General features: G+C 39.5%; 1 protein-coding gene across 1 annotated transcript in view; it reads left to right on the plus strand.

Annotated features, from left to right (window-relative positions):
• lypla2 (lysophospholipase 2) overlaps nt 1-16,152 on the plus strand; it is a 28,355-nt gene extending 12,203 nt beyond the window's left edge. Inside the window, exons 4-10 of the mRNA XM_080211240.1 lie at nt 5,586-5,651; nt 6,555-6,602; nt 7,361-7,431; nt 8,453-8,526; nt 8,610-8,711; nt 9,943-10,116; nt 12,645-16,152. Of these exons, the coding sequence (XP_080067366.1) occupies nt 5,586-5,651; nt 6,555-6,602; nt 7,361-7,431; nt 8,453-8,526; nt 8,610-8,711; nt 9,943-10,116; nt 12,645-12,695 (586 nt within the window). The 3' untranslated portion in view covers nt 12,696-16,152. The remainder of the gene's footprint in view (nt 1-5,585; nt 5,652-6,554; nt 6,603-7,360; nt 7,432-8,452; nt 8,527-8,609; nt 8,712-9,942; nt 10,117-12,644) is intronic.
• The last annotated feature ends 6,828 nt before the right edge of the window (nt 16,153-22,980 follow it).

Here is a 22,980-nt window from a genome sequence, read left to right on the forward strand (position 1 = left end):
CAAATGGACAATGGAATAACAAGTGGATTTTAATGTGGCTAAATGCAATTGAACACATATTGGAGCAGGAAATATGTTGTGTTGAAAAAGCATATCTGTAGGAAAGGTGGAAAAGGAATTGTGATAGTAATCAATTATTGTAAAAATATTTCCAGTCAATAGCTTTGTTGACTAAAGCTTCATGATTGAATACTGGCATATGTTTTACTATCAGTTGAAGGCATTTTTTTATTAATCCTTTGTAGATCACTCCTGAGCCCAGATTTGGGATACTACATTTTTTAAAATTATGCTTTTCATGGGACATAGGCTGGTCCAGCCAGTATTTTTATTGCCCCAAGTAATTGTTCTTGAGCAGGTAGTGGTCAATCACATTCTTGAAATAATGCAGTTCATGTAGTATAGGTACATCCACAGGGCTGTTGGAAAGGAGTTCCAGGATTTTGACCCAGTGACAGTGAAACAACAATATTATACAGTTCTAATGTCAGGATGGTGTGTGACATGGAGGGGAGTTCCTAAGCATCTGCTGCCCTTGTCCTTCTAGGTGATAGAAGTTGTGTGTTTGGAAGGTATTTTGGACAGCCTGCTCATAAAAGGATATCAGTTTTACATTTTTGGGGATTTTACTCTAGATATACTCCTTGATCTCAGTATCATGGCCACTCTTGTTAAGAAACCTCAAACTGAGTATGTCTGTGTAAGTAAATATAACAAGACCCAGGGGTCAGAGAGCCTAAGGCTCTATCATTTATGTGATCTCAACTTTAGAAGAATATGTGCTACCATACAGCTCTCTTTAAAAACACAATTTATTTAACATTATACAAGTAAATGAGCAATAGTATAAACAATGTATTTACAGTAATTATAGCCCATTCTCAATGTGAAAACAGCTTGTGTATGTTTTGTGCTAACTCTCAATATAAAATTAATTCTTAAACTGCAGTTGTTCACTTCCTATTGACAGAATGGTACCACATAGCCTCTGAATGACCATTGCATATTCATGACTGCCTCCAATTGTTCAATGATCTGAATGCAGCTGGCCAAATATAAGCCCACAATTTGAAGCAAGTGGCCACAGACCTTTCTGTTAAAAGGAACCACAAAATTTAAAGGTGCCTCTCAAATCTGACTCTCATCTTCACCTAAGAAAGACAAAATAACACAAAAGACAAACATGGTTATAATGTTGCAAAAAAAACAGATTGAACTTCCTTTTCTCAGAGAAATATTGGGTGGGTAGGAACTCTGCTATCTTTCCATCTTTGTCCCAATTATGTTTGCCCTGCTACCTCATAATGCCTCCTTAAGGGGGCCTCACCCTGCTGCCAGTGGTTTTCATCTAGTAGCGGGTGACAGACTTGTCATACGACAAGCTTGAAAAGCAAATCATGTTGGGGTAACTTGTGGGCTTCCAGGGGCTGTCCCTCATTCAAAGGCGCAAAGCTACCATTTATGGGAGCATCACTGAGCACCTCTAAGTCAGAAAACTGCCTGATGAGGCACCTGAAATTGGGAGAAGGTGGCCTATTGAGAGCCTCTCCTTGCCCTTGCTGCCGATCTCTCCTTTTTTATTTCTCTTCCCACCTTCTGGCATGGATCCTTCAGGCATCCTGGGACTCAGTTGACTATATTTCTATGCAATGGCCATCACCTCCCGTGCTGCTGCTGAATAATAAATAGCTATTGGCCTCTGGCTGGCAGCTGCCAGAGGGCTGGACCTCCATCTCTGGCATCATTGAGCCCAGGGAAGGCCCGTCGTGCCCATTTAATGCAAAAGGCCTTCCTGAAGAGGCGACACAGGGCTCTCCAGCTGGTGCGCAAGAACCCCCACCCCACCACCTTCCCCAGATACAAAATACTGCTCCCAGAATCAACTACCTTTGGTAGAAGACCATCCAAAACTTTTGCTACTCTTGTTTGGAATGACTTTGTGACTTCATTTACGATATGTCTTGCCCTAATCATTTAGGCTACGTTCTCTGAACCTAGTTTCCCAACCAGTGGAAATAGAAAGAGAGAAACTATAAGTTCCCTTTAATACCTTAACCTCAATCAAATCATTCCTTAATCTTCTAAATGCTACTTAATATGATCCTAGTTTGTGTAATCTCTCCTCATATCTGGATTTAAAGGAATTAAATTATATAATTCTAGTAAACCTAAACTGTCTTCCCTCCAAGGTCATGTTTGATCCGAAAGTCCAGTACCCAGAATTGAACACAGTACTTTCAGATGTGATCTAACCAGGGTCTTGTACAGCTCTAGCATTATTTCTAACCACTTGTATTGTTCTCCTTTAGATATAAAGACCAGCATTTGTTCGTATTATTGATTATTTTTCATACCTATCCATGACATGATGATCTCTGAACACTACCTCTATGATCTTTACCCCAACCAAAGTCTCTTTGGACCTCCGCTGCTTCATACTTTTCACCTTTTCAAAATAACTCAGTGACCCCACACCTGCCGTATATTGAAATATATTTGACACAGTTTGAATCATTCATCTATTAACTTCTCATTGTACTTCATGCTTTGATCTACACATTGCATTAATGCTGCCTATCAGTGTGCCATGGACAGACTTGAATACGTGGCTATGTCTTTAATAAGTACACCGAATAGGTGAGGCCCCAATATGGATAGGCGGCCACTATTCACATCCTGGTAATTAGAGTACCAACTTATTATGCCTTCTGTCTGTCTTCTGCTACTCAGCCTTCTCCTAACCAGGTCAATAATATGCCCTCCATTCCAATTTGACTAACTGTCTTGCGAGAACTGTCATCAAATGTCTTTTCAAAATTTGTATAGATAATTCCTGTGTCCGTTACTTAATCACCTCTTCAAAAATTTCCATCAGTCCATCAGCAGGGCCAGCTCCTTATAAATTGATTCTGATCTACTATGTTCAGTGAGAAAATTTCCAGATGTTCAGTCACTTGATCCTTAATTCTGGACTCTCACTATTGTCCAGTGACAGATGGCTTGCCCGTCTATAATCCTCTGGTTTCACACACTCTTCCTTAAATTCAACTGCCACACACAACTGGAAAACACTGCTTTAGCATTAACCAGTTTAAAACTAGTTTTTGATTGTAACGCTGTGTTAATTGTGATCTAGATATCTTAAAAATAATTAAAGCTATATTATTTAATATTCTGTGCTAATTCCACCTAACTCCTATCCTGTATATGATGTTGCTATTGTGAAGAACTTTGTAAATTTTGTTTAAATGCAGTTGTTGTAACCCTTTAAAAGACAGTTGGATAAGCCATCATTTTGAAATCTAATTAAAAGGTTTAGAAATCAGCGGAGGATCATGCTTTCTGGTTTGACTTTGATTCATGTGCTATTCCAAATCAGTTCATTGAGGACAGTTTTCAAGGTATTACTGTACTTGGCAATGAGCACAATTAACACTTGTGCAGTGGAATTGGGTGGGGGAGCTGCTCTTTATTGCTATGGGGAAAATTTATTAGAACTACTAACCAACTTGAAGGTGGCCTAGACAAACAAAGAAATCACGATGAGACCCTGACTGGATGTAGAATTACAACACAGTTTAATATCGTTGCAATGAGAGATGTGAACACTCAGAACGAGCCACCTTTGCAGTGAAAGGCCATTACCACGTTCTCATAGTGTGACTTTTACACCCTGTCCCATCAAAACATATCTTCCCATAGCCATGTACCACGCTCGGAGATCATTTACCATTACATATTAGATAATGTTACATAACAGAATTCCAGTTTCGGTAGGTCTAGGGTCTATGTTATTAGTTCTCGATTAATTGTTAATGTACAAAGACGAGACCTGCTAAATATTAATGTACATTCGTTGTCAATTTCCAGACACTTTGTGGCCCTTATGGGACAGGGTGTTGAAGTCTCGCAACACCAAGTTAAAGTCCAACAGGTTTATTTGGTGCCAAACGCCACCAGCTTTCGGGGCTCTGCCCCTTTACTATCCAGTCAGGAAGCATGGCTCCCTTCCTGAAATCCATAACAACACTCTCAAATCTAAATATCAAGATTTCCCTTTTGTATCATCACATGAAAGGATCTAGCAATTGATACAGCACTGGCTTTTTGTGTATCGGTGTTTGTACATGCTGTGAAGTAGCGTCTTGACATGATCCCAGATGTACTAAATAGAATCTGCAAGAGCACGTCAAAATATAAAGTCTGCAAAATTATTAGAACAGCAAAGATTGGATTCTGCCACCAACAGCAGAAGAAATACACAACTGCTGCCACTGGATTGTGCAGGAAGTAAAATTGTCATTAACAATTTCTGTCTGTTGCCAATAAGAAGAATGAAGTTGCTTGTGCCTATATAATAAAGAACGCCTGAACTGGACCATTGTATCTGATAATCATAGTGTTACAGTCATTACATAGAACATTACAGCGCAGAACAGGCCCTTCGGCCCACGATGTTGCGCCGACCAGTTAAAAAGCAATGACCCTCTAACCTAAACCAAACCCTTTCCATCCATAAACCTATCCACGGATCTCTTAAACGCTCCCAAACTAGGCGCATTTACAACTGCAGCAGGCAGGGCATTCCAATCCTTCACCACCCTCTGGGTAAAGAACCTACCCCTGACATCCGTCCTATAACTACCACCCCTTAATTTAAAGCTATGCCCCCTTGTGCTAGCTTTCTCCATCCGAGGAAAAAGGCTATCACTGTCCACCCTATATAAACCTCTAATCATCTTATATGTTTCAATAAGGTCCCCTCGTAGCCGCCTTCTTTCTAACGAAAACAACCTCAAATCCCTCAGTCTCTCCTCATAGGACCTCCCCTCCATACCAGGCAACATCCTGGTAAACCTCCTCTGCACCCTCTCCAAAGCCTCCACATCCTTCCTATAATGTGGGGACCAGAACTGCACACAATACTCCAAGTGCGGCCGCACCAGAGTCTTATACAGTTGCAACATGACGCTGCGGCTCCTAAATTCAATCCCCCTACCAATAAACGCCAAGACACCGTATGCCTTCCTAACAACCCTATCTACTTGATTCCCAACTTTCAGGGATCTATGTACACATACACCTAGATCCCTCTGTTCATCCACACTATTCAGAGTCCTACCGTTAGCCCTATACTCTACACGGAGGCCATTTGGCCTCCTTGGTCTGTGCTGACTCTGTCAGCCCTTACAGCCCTGTTCCTTAGCTTCACCCCAGAGCTCAAATGCTCATAAACTCATATAATTTCCTTTGAAGTCATTCATAGTCTCCTCCAATCTCAAAAGCCGTGAGTGCTACTAAAAAGGTTCTTCTTCAAATTATCTTCAGAACCTTCCATCTGTGCCCTCCCCCAGTCCCTGTATGATCAGCTAATGGAACCAGCTTTTCTTTATCTGCCTTATCTAAAGCTGTCATAAATTTCAAAACCTGTCGAAACTACCTGTGAGCTCCCAAGTAAAACAGCCACTGCTTCTCCAGCCTAACTTTGCAGCAAAAATCCATTACCCTGGAATCATTTTGGATTATTGTAGCTGTTACAAATGTATTAAATTTTGGAGCTGAACAATTTGAATTCTTCTTTTCAGACATGGTTGGGCTGAATCGCTGTCCGCCATCCGACTCCCCTATGTCAAATACATCTGTCCTCATGCGTAAGTGCTGTTTGCGAAATTTGTTGATGAATACTTTTTATTATTTTTGAGTAATAATCTGAAACATTGAGTTGTTGATGATACTCCTGAAGAGCAAAGTAGCTGAGAATCTTGGTGGCAAGATTGTAAAAATGCTTTATATGATGTTTGCCGTTGTTATTACTCGTCTTGATGGTAACCGGAATTGTTGGAGCCTGGCAATCATATAACAGCTGCGGCTGGTTTGAGGAGGAATATGAAACCTTTTTGAGCTGGATCCAGATTATCAAACCCAGTGTGTGTGATTCTGCAGAAAGCTGAATGACTTTCAACCTCACATCAGTTTAAACACCAGTTTTAATTATTTGATTTTTCTCCTTTCCTGATCTCTCCTGAACACATTGCTAACCTGCTTGAGTTATACACAAATTGAGTAGCTCAAGGACACCTGTCTAAGGCACCATTCTTTATGTTGATCTTTGATAAGTGATGGTAAACTATTCACTCAGCAGATGCATGTGCATTTCCAGTATGTATCTTGGTCGGGTAGAGAAATCTGTTTTCCTACCTAACCCTCTTGCTGCCCCCTGTTGGAAATGAGTTAGCTGAGCATGATCCAAACTGTTCCATTAATCATCCAAAAGCTGCTGAAATATAGGGATTAGATGGATTTGGGCTTGTTGAATTCACTCTGCACAATGGCTTTGTAAGTTGTCAGAATGGATTAAAACTTCAAAAAAGGCTATGTTGTGTATAAAAGAATAATGTGGTGTTCTTCAAAAGAAAATCTATGAAATAGCAGGAAACAACTTACATTTAACGATTATACCTAAATTGTATTGAAATGTGCATTAATTTGAAGTTAAATAAGTACATTTGGGAGATAATTTCTGGACTGAATTTAATTTTTAAAAATTTATTCAGGCCCAAGATTCCTGTGCAATTGAATAGGTCCATACCTATGCCATCATGGTGAGTTTGTCAGATTTACTTTTCTTAATTTTCTTTCGTGATTTAGCTTTTGCTTTTGATTGCTTGAGTGGAACACCACAGGTGATCAGCTAGTAGAATGATTGTATAGTGATAAGAAGCAGAATCAGACATTAATTTTGTGTAAATAGAAAAGAAACTGCAAATTTGAAATTAGAAATGCTGGAAGTTCCATGTAGATCAATTCATTGCTCTGAAGAGGAAAAAAGACAAGTTAACCTTTCAGGTGTATTGATTTGGTATTGTTTAAAATTTATTTATTAGTGTCACAAAGTAGGTTTACATTAATGCTGCAATGAAGTTACTGTAAAAATCCCCTAGTCGCTGCACTCCAGCACTGTTCGGGTACACCAAGGGAGAATTTAGCATGGCCAGTGCACCTAACCAGCACATCTTTCAGACTGTGGGAGGAAACCAGAGCAACCGGAGGAAACCCACGCAGATATGGGGAGAACGTGCAAGCTCTGCACAGACAGTGACCCAAGACGGGAATTAAACCCGGGTCCCTGTCGCTGTGAGGCAACAGTGATAACCATTGTGCCACTGTGCCAAGATGATAATCCTTAAGCCATTGTCACAGAGCAGTGTTGGAGGTGCTATTTTCCATTTATAATTCAACCATTCTTAAAGCAGAATGCAAATCATTATTTTTAATATTTAATTAAGCTTTAACTTTATTTTGTTTAATCATGCATTATAACTGAGAGTACAGCAAAATCTTATTCTCGTCTGTTTGAAAGGTTTGACTTGGCAGGACTAAACCCAGAAGATGCAGAAGATGAAACCGGTATAAAGAAAGCTTCTGACTGCAGTAAGTCCCCCTTCCTGTATCAAATCCTTTTTAAATCCTGCAGCACACTTCAATTAGGACTAGCTGAGTACTTTAAGTATGCAACATCTTGTATTTAAATATTATCTTCTAACAGATTTTCAGAGATACAATGAACAATGAGTATCCTGCTAAAGGTGTTACGATTAGGGAGGGTGACTTAAGGCGGGATCTTCCAGCCACACTCACCCCAAGGCCAACAAATCCTGCCCGAAATCAACGGACCTTTGTATGTGTCGTGCCTGTTACGATTCCCCTGCTGGGCGTGATGGGAAAATCCTGCCTTTTGAAATACATTTTAAGAGTATTATTAGAGCATGGCGGGAAGGGATTTGTGATGTTCCGAGTTTGCGATGAGAATTCCAAAGGTTACAAAGACCTAGTTTGTGAATGAGCAGACCACCTGCAGAGGGAGGCAGCGCTTGCCAGCAGGATCCAGGGGCGGGTTAGACCTAGTCGACAAGATGGCAGTTGGCTTTCAAAAGGCATTCTGTGTGAAAAGGCTAGCAAGAGGGGAGGATGGAGCATTATCTCAACTTGATAATGGGTGCCATGATAGTCCCGTCATAGTATGTTGAGAAGATAGAAGGTATCCTATGGTAAACACGGTCAAGTGAAATTCAACTCTGGAATGATGACAAGAAAGATTGGCTGGCAATGGAGAGGTAGAGGTAAAGGTGGGGGAATAACTAACTGAAAGAGGTGAGATAAAAGGTAGCATACCCGACAGCATGAGTGAAAGCGTGAGAGCCAAGGAGGTAAAATAGTATCACAGTGGGCTTCAGACTGAAACAGCTGCCACAAAATAAACATGAATGGATACAAAGGCAAATCTAGGTTATATGGGTGTGGCAAAGATTAAATAATACATGTAGGGCATGGAGTATATAAAAAAGCTATCTTCTGTAATGCATGCCTGCAAATTTATATCCAGCGATCCATGTGTGAGAGGGATCAGGGGAATGTGGTTTATTATAATAACTGTCAACTTTTTCTCCCCAAGTTAAAGCAGTTATTGAACATGAGATCAAAAATGGAATTCCTTCACATAGGATCATTCTAGGAGGATTTTCACAGGTGAATCTTTAGAATTATTTCCAAATTTATTCAGTACCTTTTTTGAATGATCAAGAAAAATAATGACTCTCTTCTCACTATAGGGTGGTGCATTGTCTCTGTACACTGCTTTGACATGCCATCACAAACTGGCTGGTGTTGTAGCCCTGAGTTGCTGGCTTCCTCTTCACAAAACCTTCCCACAGGTACCTCCAACATTTTACATTTTCCCTCCAGATCAAATTGCATTGTGCTGTGGTGTAGCGACAAGGTATTTATTAAGGTTCAGAATAAAGTTCTGCCATAGTGTTAATATGTCCAAAATTAGTTATGGGTTAAAACTCTCCAAGCTGTTCAAGTGATGGGGAGAAACTGTTTCTGCTTGTAAATGGATCAAGAACATGAGGGTGCAGATTGAAAATGATTTGAAAAATAAGCAGATGTGATGTTTGAAAAAAATATTTTCACACAATAGATGTTTCGGGTCTGAAATGCACTACCTGGGAGTGTGGTGGAGGCAGGTTCAATTGAGGCATTCAAAAGGGTATTGGGTGGTTATTTGAATAGAAACAATGTGCAGGGCTACAGAGAAGAGCACTAAATCATAATCCTCATTTGGAGAGCAAGTGCAGACATGATGAGTCAAATGGCTTTCTTGCACTGTAACAATTCTCTGAAATTCTATGATATTTTTGCAACTTAAAGCTCTAATTATTCAGGACTCTAATGGTGCTGGACTTTTGGATCTTATGAAATTCATGGTGAGAGTCTGAGGTGTGCAGCACCAAAGGATTTTGGTGTGCACGTGAATAGATAACTAAACATCAGTGGGAAAGTACAAAACAGTTTGTCTCTAAGGGTTTGGAATGCACAAGTAAGGAGGGGGTAGTTCTGTTGGGCAAGAGGTCCAACCTTTTTGGTCCAACCCCATCTAGAGTATTGCATTTTTTTTGTGGCACCAAACTAATGGAAAGATATACAAGAACTGTGCATATTATTCCCTCTGAGATCCAACAGTCAAAATCAATTTGACTTATCTATGTACACATATACTTAAGTCTAGATTTGCAATGTTTTTGTTTAAAATTGAATGAAATTGGGTGATCTTGGTTGCTCTGGTCTGTCGCTCAATGAAGTGGAAAATTATCTACTCACCATTTCAGTTTGCGTTTAATAAAATTCAATAAAATGGGAGGGACTTGTCTTATAGAAGCAGGGCTGAATGGGAAGGTTTGGGATTGGTGAATTTTAGATTCTAACAACAATATGACCAGATGATGTTTCTGAACTAATTCGGGTGTGTAAATGCATAAAAATGCGCACATTTATTAGCTTGCCCTTTCTGGATATTTTTCAATTATTTAAACTGACAGCAAGAAAGCTACATTGAGAATTGAATATTATTTTTAAAATGTATGGATTTTTTGATAATTCTAGGCAGCAGGTAGCAATGTCAACAAGGATATCAGCATCCTGCAATGCCATGGTGAAATGGATCCCATGATACCATTAACATTTGGTTCAATGACAGCACAAAAGTTAAAGGCAATCATTAATCCTGCAAACCTTCAGTTCAAAACGTATTTAATGCAGCACTGCTCATGTCCACAGGTGAGTCTTTACACTTGTGTTTGTTTCATATGATACAAAATTTATATATTATTATGTATAATGCACATAATTTGAGCATTTGCATACTTAATAATATTGGTGCTATCACCTAGATATAGCCCTTTACGATTTTGTCCCATAAATTAGTTGACAAAATGCTGAAAGAGAAAGCAGTGATGAAGTAATCACTTAGCCAAAACGGGCCAAGTAGCCTCGTTAGGAATAATTGTAGACTTGACAAACATGGCTTATTTTTTTGTGACCTTCTTTCTGATCAGAAGTGGGGATGTTTGATGATGATTGTATAATGTTCAGCACCATTCACAACTCTTCAGATATTGAAGCAGTCCACAGCAAATGCAGCAAGACCTGGACAATAACTAGGCTTGAGCTAACAAGTGGCAAGTAATATGTGAGCCATACCAGTGTTGGGCAATGACCATCTCCAGCAAGAGAGTGTCTAACCATCGTCCCTTAATATTAAATTGCTATATTCCCAGCTATCTGCATCCTGAGGGGTTACCATTCACCAGAAACTGAATTGGATTAGCCACATAAATACAGTGGCTACAAGAGTAGGTCAGAGGCTAGGAATCCTGCATCGTGTAGCTTATCCCCGACTCCCCAGAGCCTGCCCACAATCTACAAGGCACATGTCAGGAGTGTGATGGAAGACTCTCCACTTGCCCAGATGAGTGCAGCTCCAACAATACATGGCAGCTCAGAGCCATCTAGGAAAAAGTAGCCTCCTTGATTAACCCTTTCCACAAACATTCACTCCTTCCACTGCCAAAGTACAAATGGGTCCAGTGTGTACCATCTGCAAGATGCACTGCAGGAACTCACCAAGGCACCTTAGGCAGCACCTTCCAAACCCATGACCACTATCACCCAGAAGGACAAAGGCAGCTGGTACATGGAAACGCCATCACCTGGAAGTTTCCTTCCAAGTCAAACACCATCCTGACTATGAACTATATTGCCATTCCTTCACAATCTCTGTGTCAAGATCCTGGACCATCCTGCCCAACAGCCACATGGACTGCAACAGTTCAAGGAGGCAGCTCAGCACAACCTTGTCAAGGTCAATTAGGGATAGGCAATAAATGTTGGCTTAGTCAGCTCTGCCCATATCCCACAAATGAATTATTTAAAAAGTTTGCATGGCTGTTTGTGTGAGGTTGCAGCAAAACAAGTTTTGTCATGATTGCATAAGTTGAACTTAACTAATTGAACCCCATCAAGTTGGATAACAGTGATTACGTAGGAGGTGACTGATGTGATTGATTGTGTTCAGTCACAAGATAAGGAGAGTTACATTCATTCTATTTAAAGCTATGCCCAGAGCCATTTTTGTGGTGCAGAGCAGATTTGCATGCGTCATTACAATAGAGCTTAAAACACATACAATTGCCAAGGAAAGAGTATTGAGAAAATCATTAAAACTAAAGGCTGGCAGGCCCCAGGTCTTGAGGGACTTCATCCTGGGGCCATAAGAAAAGTGGCTGCTGAGGCATTGACATATTGGTTTTAATTTTCTAAAATTTCCTAGATTTTGCAAAGGTCCCATCAAATTAGAAATTAGGGGATGTACTCCTGTATTCAGGAAATGAAGGAGATAGGAAACTACAGGGGCGGTTAGCATAACATCTGTTAGTGAAAATGCTGGAATCTTATTATTAAGCAGGTTATAGCAGGGCACTTGGAAAATCTGAGTGCATCCATGCAGAGTCACTGTGGTTCTATCAAAGGGAAATTGTTTGACCAATTTATTAGGGTTCTTTGGGAAGCAACATGGATAATGTGGACCCTGTAGATGTGGTGTACTCTGGCTTTGCAGAAGACATTTGACAAGGTACTACATCAAAGGCTTCTACACAAAATCAATCTCTTTGTGTAGGTGGTAATATTATATTAGCATGGATAGAGGATTGAGGTTAGTTAGCAAAGTAGGCATAAATTGGTAAGATATGAGGAGCTGCACCGAGCAGTGCTGGGGCCTCAGTCATTTACAATTTATATCAATGAAGGGACTGAATATATGGTTCCCAAATTTGCTGATGACACAGAGATAGGTAGGAAAGTAAGTTAAGAGGACATAAGGGGTTTGTAAAGGGATATAGATTGGTTGAGTGAGCAAAAATTTGCTAATTGGAGTACCTTGAGGGACAATGTTAACTTGTCCCCTTGACAGAAAAAATTGAAAAGCAGAATATTATTTAAATGGAGAGATTGACTGCAGCACTCTGAGATAAAGAGGGATCTTGGTAAATGCATGACGAAATGTTAATATGCATGTACAGCAAGTGATTAGGAAGAAAAAGTGGATTTGAGGTCACAAACAGTACAGCCATGTGGCAGAGCAGACTTGAGGAGACAAATATTGGTACAAGGAACTTAATTTTATTCATAGAATATAAATTGGAAAAAATGTGCATTGCTTTCATGGAATCATGAAGACTTAAATAACATTTTCTTCCCTTTCTGAACTGAAGAGTTTAATGGGAGTTTGTTCTTTCATCACACAGGAAATGATTGCAGTGAAAGAATTCATTGCAAAGCAGCTCCCACCAGTCTGACTGAAAAGAGCAAATCTGTAAAGCCCTCCTCAATCTTTCAACTTTCACCTGAAACCAAGCCATGTGCTACCAACCTCAGATCTTTGACGGACCATTTTATTTGTAATAGTTAATATTTCTTCTTAATGTAGAGTGGATATATCCACAATTTGTACTGGCACAGTCCCTTCAGAGGTAATTTTATCAGTTCAGTGATAATGGCGTTTGACAGGAAGTACCTATTCAACTTTAACTCTTTCCATTCAAATAGTCAGAAAAATATTCCTAATGCAGCTTTTATTTTGCGGTATAATTTATAAAGTTTCTCAAAACAAGAAGGGTTACCCATACTTTCTGATCTTGGGCTCAAGCCTCAGTCCAATTTCACCTCAACTAGAGTTAAAGCTTCAAAATCAGTATGCTCTACTTTTTGTGCTTTGCCTGCAAATTGATGCACTCACTTCTTGTTATTTAACTGTGTAATTGTGGAGAAGTTGCAAGGCTTAGATGGTTCTGCTGTACTGGCTGACGGGACCAAGAAACAGCAATGAAGAATCATGTCTATTCAAGAATGAAAAGTAAAATAAAACATGGAATGAACCCAAGGGCTACCAACATGAGATTGCAGACTAGGCAACTGCCGGGATCATAAATCTCTATCAGCAGTTCACCGGTGCATCACGAGTGGTGATCCGTAATGGCTAGGTTGTCAAAATGGAGGCAGGTGTCATAGCAATAAGGTTGTTGCGTATTTTCTATCTAAGTTTGTGAGTGCAGTGGAGTCTATAAAGGGAATGTTTGCCTAACATATTGTACAAAACTGGTGAGAGCAAAGTGTGGAAATTGCATTGAAAAGCTGCAGGTAACTCCACTTTTATCTCAACTGCAGCAATACATGGCATGGTATTTGACCTCAACACCCTGGGCTATGGAAGGGAGGAATCCACCAAGACAACCTGTCCCCCATTAACCGATTGCTATTAAGTGAGTCCGACAGGAGAATCTATATGTTTGACCATTAAGTGAGGACAGGGTTAGCCAGAGGTCTGGATCCAGCCTAGCATGCTGAACATCATTCTTGCTTGCCCTCCAGTGAGGTCTGCCAGTTCTAAAGCATTTGACATAGTTCTGTGCTGTACGTTGAGGAGTAGAACAGCTGTTGAGCAGTAGGAAAAGGGGACAATTATTTAAACGGTGTCAAAGTCACTTGTTGAATGATTGGTTTAGTTCTATCCAAGAAATTCCCTCTGGATCCATTACAATGAATTGGAAATATGGTGTAGAACCCTGGGTCTTTGTCACAAACTATTAAAATGATTTCCTAAACTGCAGTGATATAACATTACCCTTAGTTACGCTCAGTGTTTATGTAAAATACTTTTCAAAAATGGGCACTGCGCTTCATGTGAGCTTTTTAGAGTAACAAACACATTTGGCTGGCAAAGAAGTTAAAGACTTTTACTTTTAAAAGTACAGAAAATGTTAAACGTTATGCAAACTGTCTTTACTGACGAACATATTGTGATGCAAGTTGATTAGCAGTTCAGTACATCATGTAGCTGAAAATTATGCAAAAAATGAAAATGTCCTTGTTTCTATGAACGCCATCACCTTCACAAGAGTTTGATTCCTTTTCAGGAACTGCTCCAGCAGAATCTAAGTTAAATTCGTGTAAAATTATAGATCTGAGGTTTTTGATATGTATTGAATGATACTTCATTGAAGCATTGTAACACTACTCTTGGATCCATTTGCCACAAAACAGAATCCTACTCCGACAATCCTATATACAGCATGTGATATGCACTTGCACTAGATTTCTTAAAGGTTGGATTTGGTAACTCATTGCTGTACCTGGATTCCACCTGATGCATTTCACATATATCTTCAATAAAAATAGCATGTCATGACATCTGTGTAACATTAGGTAGATAATTTTGGAGGATGTGAGGGAGAATTAATGAGATTAGCTTTTTAACTGTGGCATTTTCTTTCATTTGCTCTCCACTGCTGCAGAGATGTTGCTAGATTAATTTCTGAATAATCTATTGCTAGTTTTTAATGTCTGTCGCCATCTGTACGTAATTGAGTTGGATCAAGTTTGTTTTTTTTGAGTGTGAGAGACCTTCCTTCAATGTGATTCATTGCTTTCCCATTATGAATACGTTCGCTTCTTTCTGTCTACCTCTTCAGATGTGACTGACTAGTTGTATATGGTATTGTACTTTTAATGGATAAAATTTAGCGTATCAGTGCGTATCTTTCTTAGAAAAAAGCATTGAGAAATCTAACTTTTAAAATAGCATCTTTTAAGTTTTGACTGGACAGGGTTATAGCACTTGATTGTGGCTCCTTCCAGGTTGCGCTTTTCAATGTGTATACGGTTGGTTAGAGTGACATTGGGAGGAGTTTGACTACCTTGAAGGAGGATGGATATAAAGAATTTTTCACATACTTGGAGAAGATGTAAATTGATATAATGTTGTAAGGAATATCCATTAATTAATTCAGAGGTTCTGAAAACCTAGCTTGAAAGCGCTTGAGTTTTATCTGGAAAATGGGCTTCTGAGGACATGCATCTCAAATCTCAATCCTGACTGCTGAGCAGCCTGTGGGCATATTAAAGTGCACATCAATTTTATTTCCTTCCTTTGACCAGGGCCTAATGTTATGACTTTCTAACAATGTTTTACTAGCTTGTGATACTGTGAGGAGAGGGAGGCAGTGCAATGTCATTTTTTTCTTTACTTCTAGTCAGGCTGTTTCAGTTTAGCAGGCGAGTTCTGATGGCATTTAAAACGGAGAGCAAGCATGCCTTCCTGTTCCAATCACTGGAAGCTGGTATGTGACCTTGAGTATGGTTGGTGGGTAGAAGGAAGAATCATTTTTCCAAATACTCATGCTAAGTTTATCCAACATAGTTGCTAAAGCAGAAATTGATTTGATTCTACCTCACATTCCTTCTATAGAAAATTAAGGCTGTAGATTAAAGAATCATTAAATGTCTTACAAATGTAAGTGATAGAAAATGTATGTGTGCTGAGTGGTAAATGCTCCAAATAGTGACTGCTGGGCAGCATTGACAATTACAGTTTTAAGATTAAATATTTATACCGTTGCATGCATTCACAAATGTGTTTTACAAATCATATTGGGAACGAGGCCGTGTACTTGATATTCCAAACTCATTGCATTAACTCCCAAATTTTTACTTTAATCTACAATTGTACAATCATGATGATTGTTAATTGCTTGGCTCTTAACACCTTAAGGTGATGTCAGACAAGAACTGGTAATTGAACACAGTAAAAGAAACCATTCATTAATGCACCCTTCAAAAGAAGTGATCAATTTCCATGTGACTGTGTGCTTTTCCATTCCATTGCTGTGGTTTAATCTGATTAATTGAACCCACGGTATTTTTTTGTTTTCCAGTCTCTTTGTAATGTGAAATTGAATAAAGAGAAGTCCATCGTAAGTTGTTTTGAGTGTCTCTTCAGCAATAATTGGGAAGCAAATTTAGATTTCATTAAGATTGTCAAATCTGTTTGAAAATATTGCTGGATGTTTCATCACATGATCTATTCACAACCTTCCTGCCGAAACAATTATCCTTCTCCATATCCAGTATTCTTACTGGATTCTGGAGTTGAGAGGGTTGGCTTATGAGGAGAGAGTGAGTAGACTGGAGCTATACTCATTGGAGTTTAGAAGATTGAGGGGAGATTGTTGAAAAATATAAGATTATGAAGGGAATAAATAATATAGAAGAAGGAAAGTTGTCTCCACTGGCAGGTGAAACTAGAACAAAGGGGCATGTCCTCAAAATAAGGGGGGAATAGATTTAGGACAGAGTTGAGGAGGAACTCTTTCACCCACAGGAATTCCCTGTCCAGTGAAGCAGTTAAGGTTACCTCACTGAATATTTTTAAGGCAATTTTTGAACAGTAAAGGAATCAAGGGTTATGGTGAACAGGTGGTAATTGGAGCTGAGTTCACGAAATGATTAGCCATGATCCTATTGAGTGGTGGAGCAGGGGGACCAGATGGCCGCCTACTGCTTCTAGTTCGTGTGTTCTTATACCCAATGAATAAAAGTGCTCAAAGAAAGTGAAAAACACTATTGCAGTTATTTTTAATGCTGCCACGATTTTTCTTCTGAGTTTACACTAGTATCCAAGAGATTAATTCCTGGTGACACCTAGGTTTCAAAGTTTTAATGTCCGTCTAGGTGTTTGAAGTTGTACATTCTGATATAAACAGCATGCGGTCTATTCCAATTATTATATTTCCTTTTTCCTGCAGTAACGGTTTGCAACCCTTTTTTCCTCCCAGGCTTATGCTTGCTAATGGTTTCACAGTGTGAGATTTTTTTTAAAAAATGGACCAATCTGAATAAAGTTCTCTTTATATAATTTTTGGAGTATCTTTCTGTCATGTATCATTATCCAGAAGGTACCTGTGACAGACTCAAATTTGTCACATTTTTTGACTTCTTCTGATGCTCCTCTTAGATTGGCACTTATGCTGCAGGGGGAAGGGAGCAATTGACTGAACATCACTGAAAATTTTGTAAAGATTCTTGTTATATCATGGTATCGCATTCTGGGATATTTTTGCATAAATAATTTGGAAAGTGTGTTATTCCTAACTGTATTTTTAAGAAAACGTGTATCCTGACAAATTAAAACACAAGACAGGAATGATGAATAGTTATGGTGCTAATGACCTGGCTGTGGAGTTTTATCTAGTTCCATCTTTGACTGAATTAGCAAACTTTGTTAGCCTGTCTTGACAACCTTAGAAACACCTTGCACACACTACCTGTTTCTTTGGTTGTGAGAAAAATCTTCTGAAGTAGGACAGCAGTGAAGACAGCCAGGTTTGTATACAGTATAGCCCAGCTACTTGGTGATGCCTGGAAAGTATGGATGACTGTAACTCAGAATAATATTGCTGAGATATGCTTATCATTTTAATTGTGTTCATTATAAATATTGCTTCCCATACTAAAATTCCCAGCTTGCAAGTGTAACAAAGCATTCTCCCTCCTCCCAAAACAAAGAATCGAGCAACATGTTTGGATCATTTTTGTAACATTTTTAAATTTAGTTTTAATTTTTAATTTAATTTTAATATCTTTAAACTGCAATTGATTTTTTTCTGATTTGTGTTTTATAGAATTTTGCAGCATAGCTGGAGGCCTGTTGTCTTTTGGTCCCACTTCCAACTCTCTCCCCATACCCCTGCAAACTTCACCTTTTTAAACATTTGTCTAATTCCCTTCTGCTGGTGGAAACTACTTTCAGGCAGTGCATTCCAAGACAAAACAACATGGTACATTTGCTCTTTAGATGTATCAGCTATAGCTGACTATTTGTCCATTGGAAAATTAAATGAAAAATGTGCATTTTGAATTGATAATGTATTAAGCAATACCACAGGAGATTTGCTATTTTAAATCAAAGCTTTGTTATTTATAGTGGCAGCAGAGTTTATGGTATGAATATAATTTTAATTTGTACTTCATTTTGAATTGCAAGTGGCTTGTCCTCCTCCATTTAACTGAAAGTGAAGGAAATTCCCAGCTGGTTATTTCATATTACAGCAGTTGCTTTGTTGACCTATGTTTAATCCAAACTTTTTAAAAATCAATTGCAGCTTTGAACCTGTCTTCTCCCTGTGATCTACATTCTGGGCTGCTGCACAAACAGTTCTGTATTAGATTTAAAAACTAGTGTATTTAGAAAGTACAACTATTAGCTGTTGTGGCACATTTCATTCTTTTGAGATCGTAAGGATTCTGAAATTGCCATCACTACAAAGCCACGGCTGAAAATGCAAAGAATATAGTTTTGAAATGTAATACTTCCAGCATTTAGCAATCGTATAGTACATAGACACTATTTAGTGTGTAAGTATGCAATATTTTAATTTCTAACTGCATTGAAACCAAGGATTGGATTTCAAACTCTCAAATTGAGATGAAAGATAATTGTTACCTTTCACACTTAACTGTTGCTTTAAACATCAAAATTACAACTGTAGTGTGTGCAGTGGGCCACACCATCAGTAAAGCACTGCCTAGCTGGTACCATCCTCATGACACTGCCTGATAACTGGGTGGGCAGCCACCCCTTGCCCTGACTTCCCATGGGAGCCTCAAAGGCCTCTGGTTTTACCAGCAAAGCCAAAATGTCTGGCCTGGATGGTTTGAGTCCCTGGCTTGCTAATTCTATTTAAATTTGACATATATATTCTGCCTCACACCAGAAATGGGTACAAGGCTGAACACGCCAGTGCTGGTAACATCATGAGAGAAATCAGGCACAAACCTCAGCCATCAGCCAAAGAGGCTGGATCACTCCAGGAGAAAGTCTGACAACACCAGGTTTTAGTCCAACCTATTTATTTGATAATATACTCACAAGCTTTCAGGGTTAGCCCCTTCGTCAGGTGAATGGAGAGTTCTGGCCTCAGACAGAGCATATAAAGCACAGACATTTCATGAGTCCTGCTGTACTACACACAACATAATACAACATGCTGTCAGCTCTCTGAACAACCCTGAAGCTGAGGAAGAAATTTAGGAAAAAAAAGTCTGACCTGGTGAAAAGCACCAGAAGTGAAGACATAGGAAGTGATCGCCTTAGAAAAGCTTTGAAGTAACTTTGGTAACAGAAGACAGAAATAAAACTTCATGCTGCTGCTGTGGAAGTTGGAGTCAGTCATTAGTAGGTGAAAGGTGTGAGTCTGCTTGATCAGCATAAGTAAATATTGAGACCCACTTCTGGGTGCAGTTTGTGGTTAGGGAAAGTAAGGATGTTTACTGAATGCTGTGTGCTAAAATGTCACGGACTCTACATCTTCATGTACAGCAATAAATATGCAAACTAAGGATTGAGAAGATGCTGAACTGTATTGATTGAAAATGCACAGCAAACTGTAATGCTATTGGAGTTTTAACTGGTGTGTATTGGCTACAGAATGCTATATCTGAAACTGTTTTACAGAATCTGGTCAGAACATCATAGTGAGATCCACTGTGTTGTTCTCCTTGTGCACAAGGAATAAAGGCGCAATTTTTGATTACTCACCGTGCATCGTCTGGTTAATTCTCAACACTGCCGAAGATGCCATTGTATCGTGTGGAAATCCAGTTTCAATATCCAAGGTACAAGATCAGAAGACTGACTAGGGGTGAGCTAAAAAACATTTCTTGGCCAGAGTTTGGCAGGATTGCACGGCTTAGATCTGATCAGTTGGTTGTGGAATCGCTTGGCTCTGGCTATCATCTGCTGCTTATGCAGTTTGGTACACAAATTGTCCTATGTTCTAGCTTAACCAGACTGATGCCTCATTTTTACGTATGCCTAGTGCTGCTTTTTGGATTGTCCTTAGCTCCAACTATTCTCAGAGACTAGTTTACTCTCCTTTGACTGTGGATGACCCAATCCCTTGCTCTGGTTACTTTCCAATACTTCCAAGTTAACTCAGCTGATTACTCCCTTTTGCAATATGACACTTTTAGATTCTCCCACAAGATTCAAACTAAGTAATCTCTCAGCTGCTACTCTCTCTCAGGATTCAAACTGAAGTTATGCCTCACCCATATTCCACATAGCCGACAACGACATCAGATCTTTACTTACAGTGCAGGTCCATCTATTGTTTGCTATGGCTCACTTTTCTCAGTGAGCTACAAACTGTGTCAGATCCAAAATGCAACTATTTCAGCAAACACCTGGGTAAGTTGAAACCAGAGAACCTCCCTAAGCTCCACCCATCTTCAAACTGCCTTTTAATTAATCACCCCTCAAACACAATTTCTTATTTGGTGAAGTAAATAGGTTTTACATTCTTTCGGGATTTAACAACCTAGCTCTACCTCCCAAAACAAAAACATCTCTGCCGCATTTATGCAAGGATATTTTGGCCTTGGAGGCAGTGCAGAGGAGGTTTACTAGGCTGATACCGGAGTTGAGGGGGTTGAGCTATGAGGAGAGGCTGAATAAACTAGGCTTGTACTCGTTAGAGTTTAGAAGAATGAGGGGAGATCTCATTGAGACGTATAAGATGATGAATGGGATGGATAGGATAGAGGTGGAGAGACTCTTCCCGCTCAGAAAGGACAGTAGGACTAGGGGGCACAGCCTCAAGTTAAAGGGGGCGGGGGGGGGGTGGTTTAGAACGGAGTTGAGGAGGAACTTCTTCACTCAAAGGGTGGTGAATCTCTGGAATTCTCTGCCCGTTGAAGTGGTGGAGGCTACCTCGCTAAATATTTTTAAGACGCGGGTTGATGGGTTTTTGATAAGCGAGGGGATTAAGGGTTATGGAGAGAGGGCGGGAATGTGGAACTGAGCCACGACAGATCAGCCATGATCTTATTGAATGGCGGGGCAGGCTCGAAGGGCTAGATGGCCTACTCCTGCTCCTATTTCTTATGTTCTTATGTTCTGGACTGCCATTGTTCTTGCAAGCTTTGCAGCCATCACACCTCCAGTTCTTTTGCTAAGTAAGGCAACCTGCTGTGTTCCAGCTTTATCTCTAATTTTATTAAACAAACATGAATCATGTTTTGAACTACCATTTTTTTTAGGTGTTCTGGCAATTTCTAAAGCCCAGCATTTTAATTATCTTTCTAGCTGTTCATGTGCAATAGGCTCCATACTTGCTTTAAGTAACCAAGAAAAGTACAGCACAGAAACATGCCCTTCAACCTTCCAAGCCTGTACCGATCATGATACCCTAATCGTATGAATTCTATTTCCTACAGTAAACTACATTTAAAAATGTACTCTATGAACTAGATATTTGCAACAATATTTGATTGTTTTTAAAAATTCTAAGCAGTAGATGGCAGTGTCAATGAGGATATTAGGATCCTACAGTACCATAGTGAAATGGATCCTATGATACTGTTAACATTTGCTTTTATGATGACAGATAAGCTAAGGATGATCATTAGTGCTGCAAAACATCAGTTGAAAAACCTACTCAATGCAGCATCACTCATGTCCACTGGTAAGTGCTGCTGTAGTCTTTTGTTTGCATTTCTGTTTATGACAATTTGTAGGAATCATAATCGATAATATTGATGTCATGTAGATATACCCCTTCAACAATATGGTCAATTAATTTTGGCCCTGGTTAGGCTACACATGGAGCTCTTAAGTTCAGTCTGGACACTACACCTTTTGGAAGGATATTATAGCCTTGGAGGGAGCACAGAGTAGATTTATCAGGAGGATACATTGATTCTGATGGTGTCTATGTACAATATGCATCACATTTGGGTGGAGAAAAGCTGCCCATTCTAATGTGGGGATGCTGTGATCAATTGTAGATCATAGCATTTTCTGCCCCCTAGTGGAAATGAGTTCATACAGCAGGGTCACTATGACCCAATTAATCACCCTGAACCTGCTGAGATATTGATGATCTTATGCAAAACATGATAATTTTTAATGTGGAATTTTATGTTTAGCGTATTAAACAATGAAACATAAGACATACAAAGGGACCTGGGGGGTCATTTTCCAGAAGTCGCAAGCTATTAAAGTGATGATTCATAAGAGGATTTGAGTACTGGAGTAGTGAAGTCTTGCTTCAATTGTGTTGAATCTTGGTTAGACAGCATCTGGAGTGCAGTGTGCAGGTTGTGTCTCATTACGGCAAAGAACATTGCCATACAGAGGGAGTGCAGAAAAGTTCACCAGACGTTCTCAGGATGGCAGACCATCTTATGAAGAGATCGGAAATGTATTCTCAAGAATGTCGGCAAATCAGAGGAGGATAGTATTGAAATCTACAAAATACTTAAATGAATAGACTGGGTAGATGCAGATAAGATGTTTCCCTTGGTTGTGGAGTCTAGGACCAGGGGGCACAACCTTAGAATAAGGGAGATGTCATTTAGGGGCCAACAAGTCTACAACCCTGGCCTGGCAGCTTTATTCAAGATAATTGTAGGTTGCTGATTTTTTTTTCCCCTCCCAAGTTCTGATGACTGTTTGTTTGAGAGAAATTGGTATTAAATCCTAGCAGCAAAACAGGACTGGAAGAATAACCCACAGAGCTGGCAACAGCCTGATGGTAGAAGACAACCAGGTGGCTGAATCTTTCAAAAGCTCAGAGGTTATGGGGGTGGACAATGTACCCAGATGCACTGTTTGCCATTTGGATACTGTCATTGGTCAGAAACCAAATTTTTAGACATTTAAATGTGGAATTGTAGGGAAAATCAGCATTAATTTGGAACTTGACGTTGTCAAATCTTTCACTATATTGAGGGGGGGGTCCTTTT

This window comes from Carcharhinus amblyrhynchos, chromosome 24, assembly GCF_965287045.1.
Source record: "Carcharhinus amblyrhynchos chromosome 24, sCarAmb.v2.hapA, whole genome shotgun sequence".
In the NCBI taxonomy this organism is placed as follows: domain Eukaryota; kingdom Metazoa; phylum Chordata; class Chondrichthyes; order Carcharhiniformes; family Carcharhinidae; genus Carcharhinus; species Carcharhinus amblyrhynchos.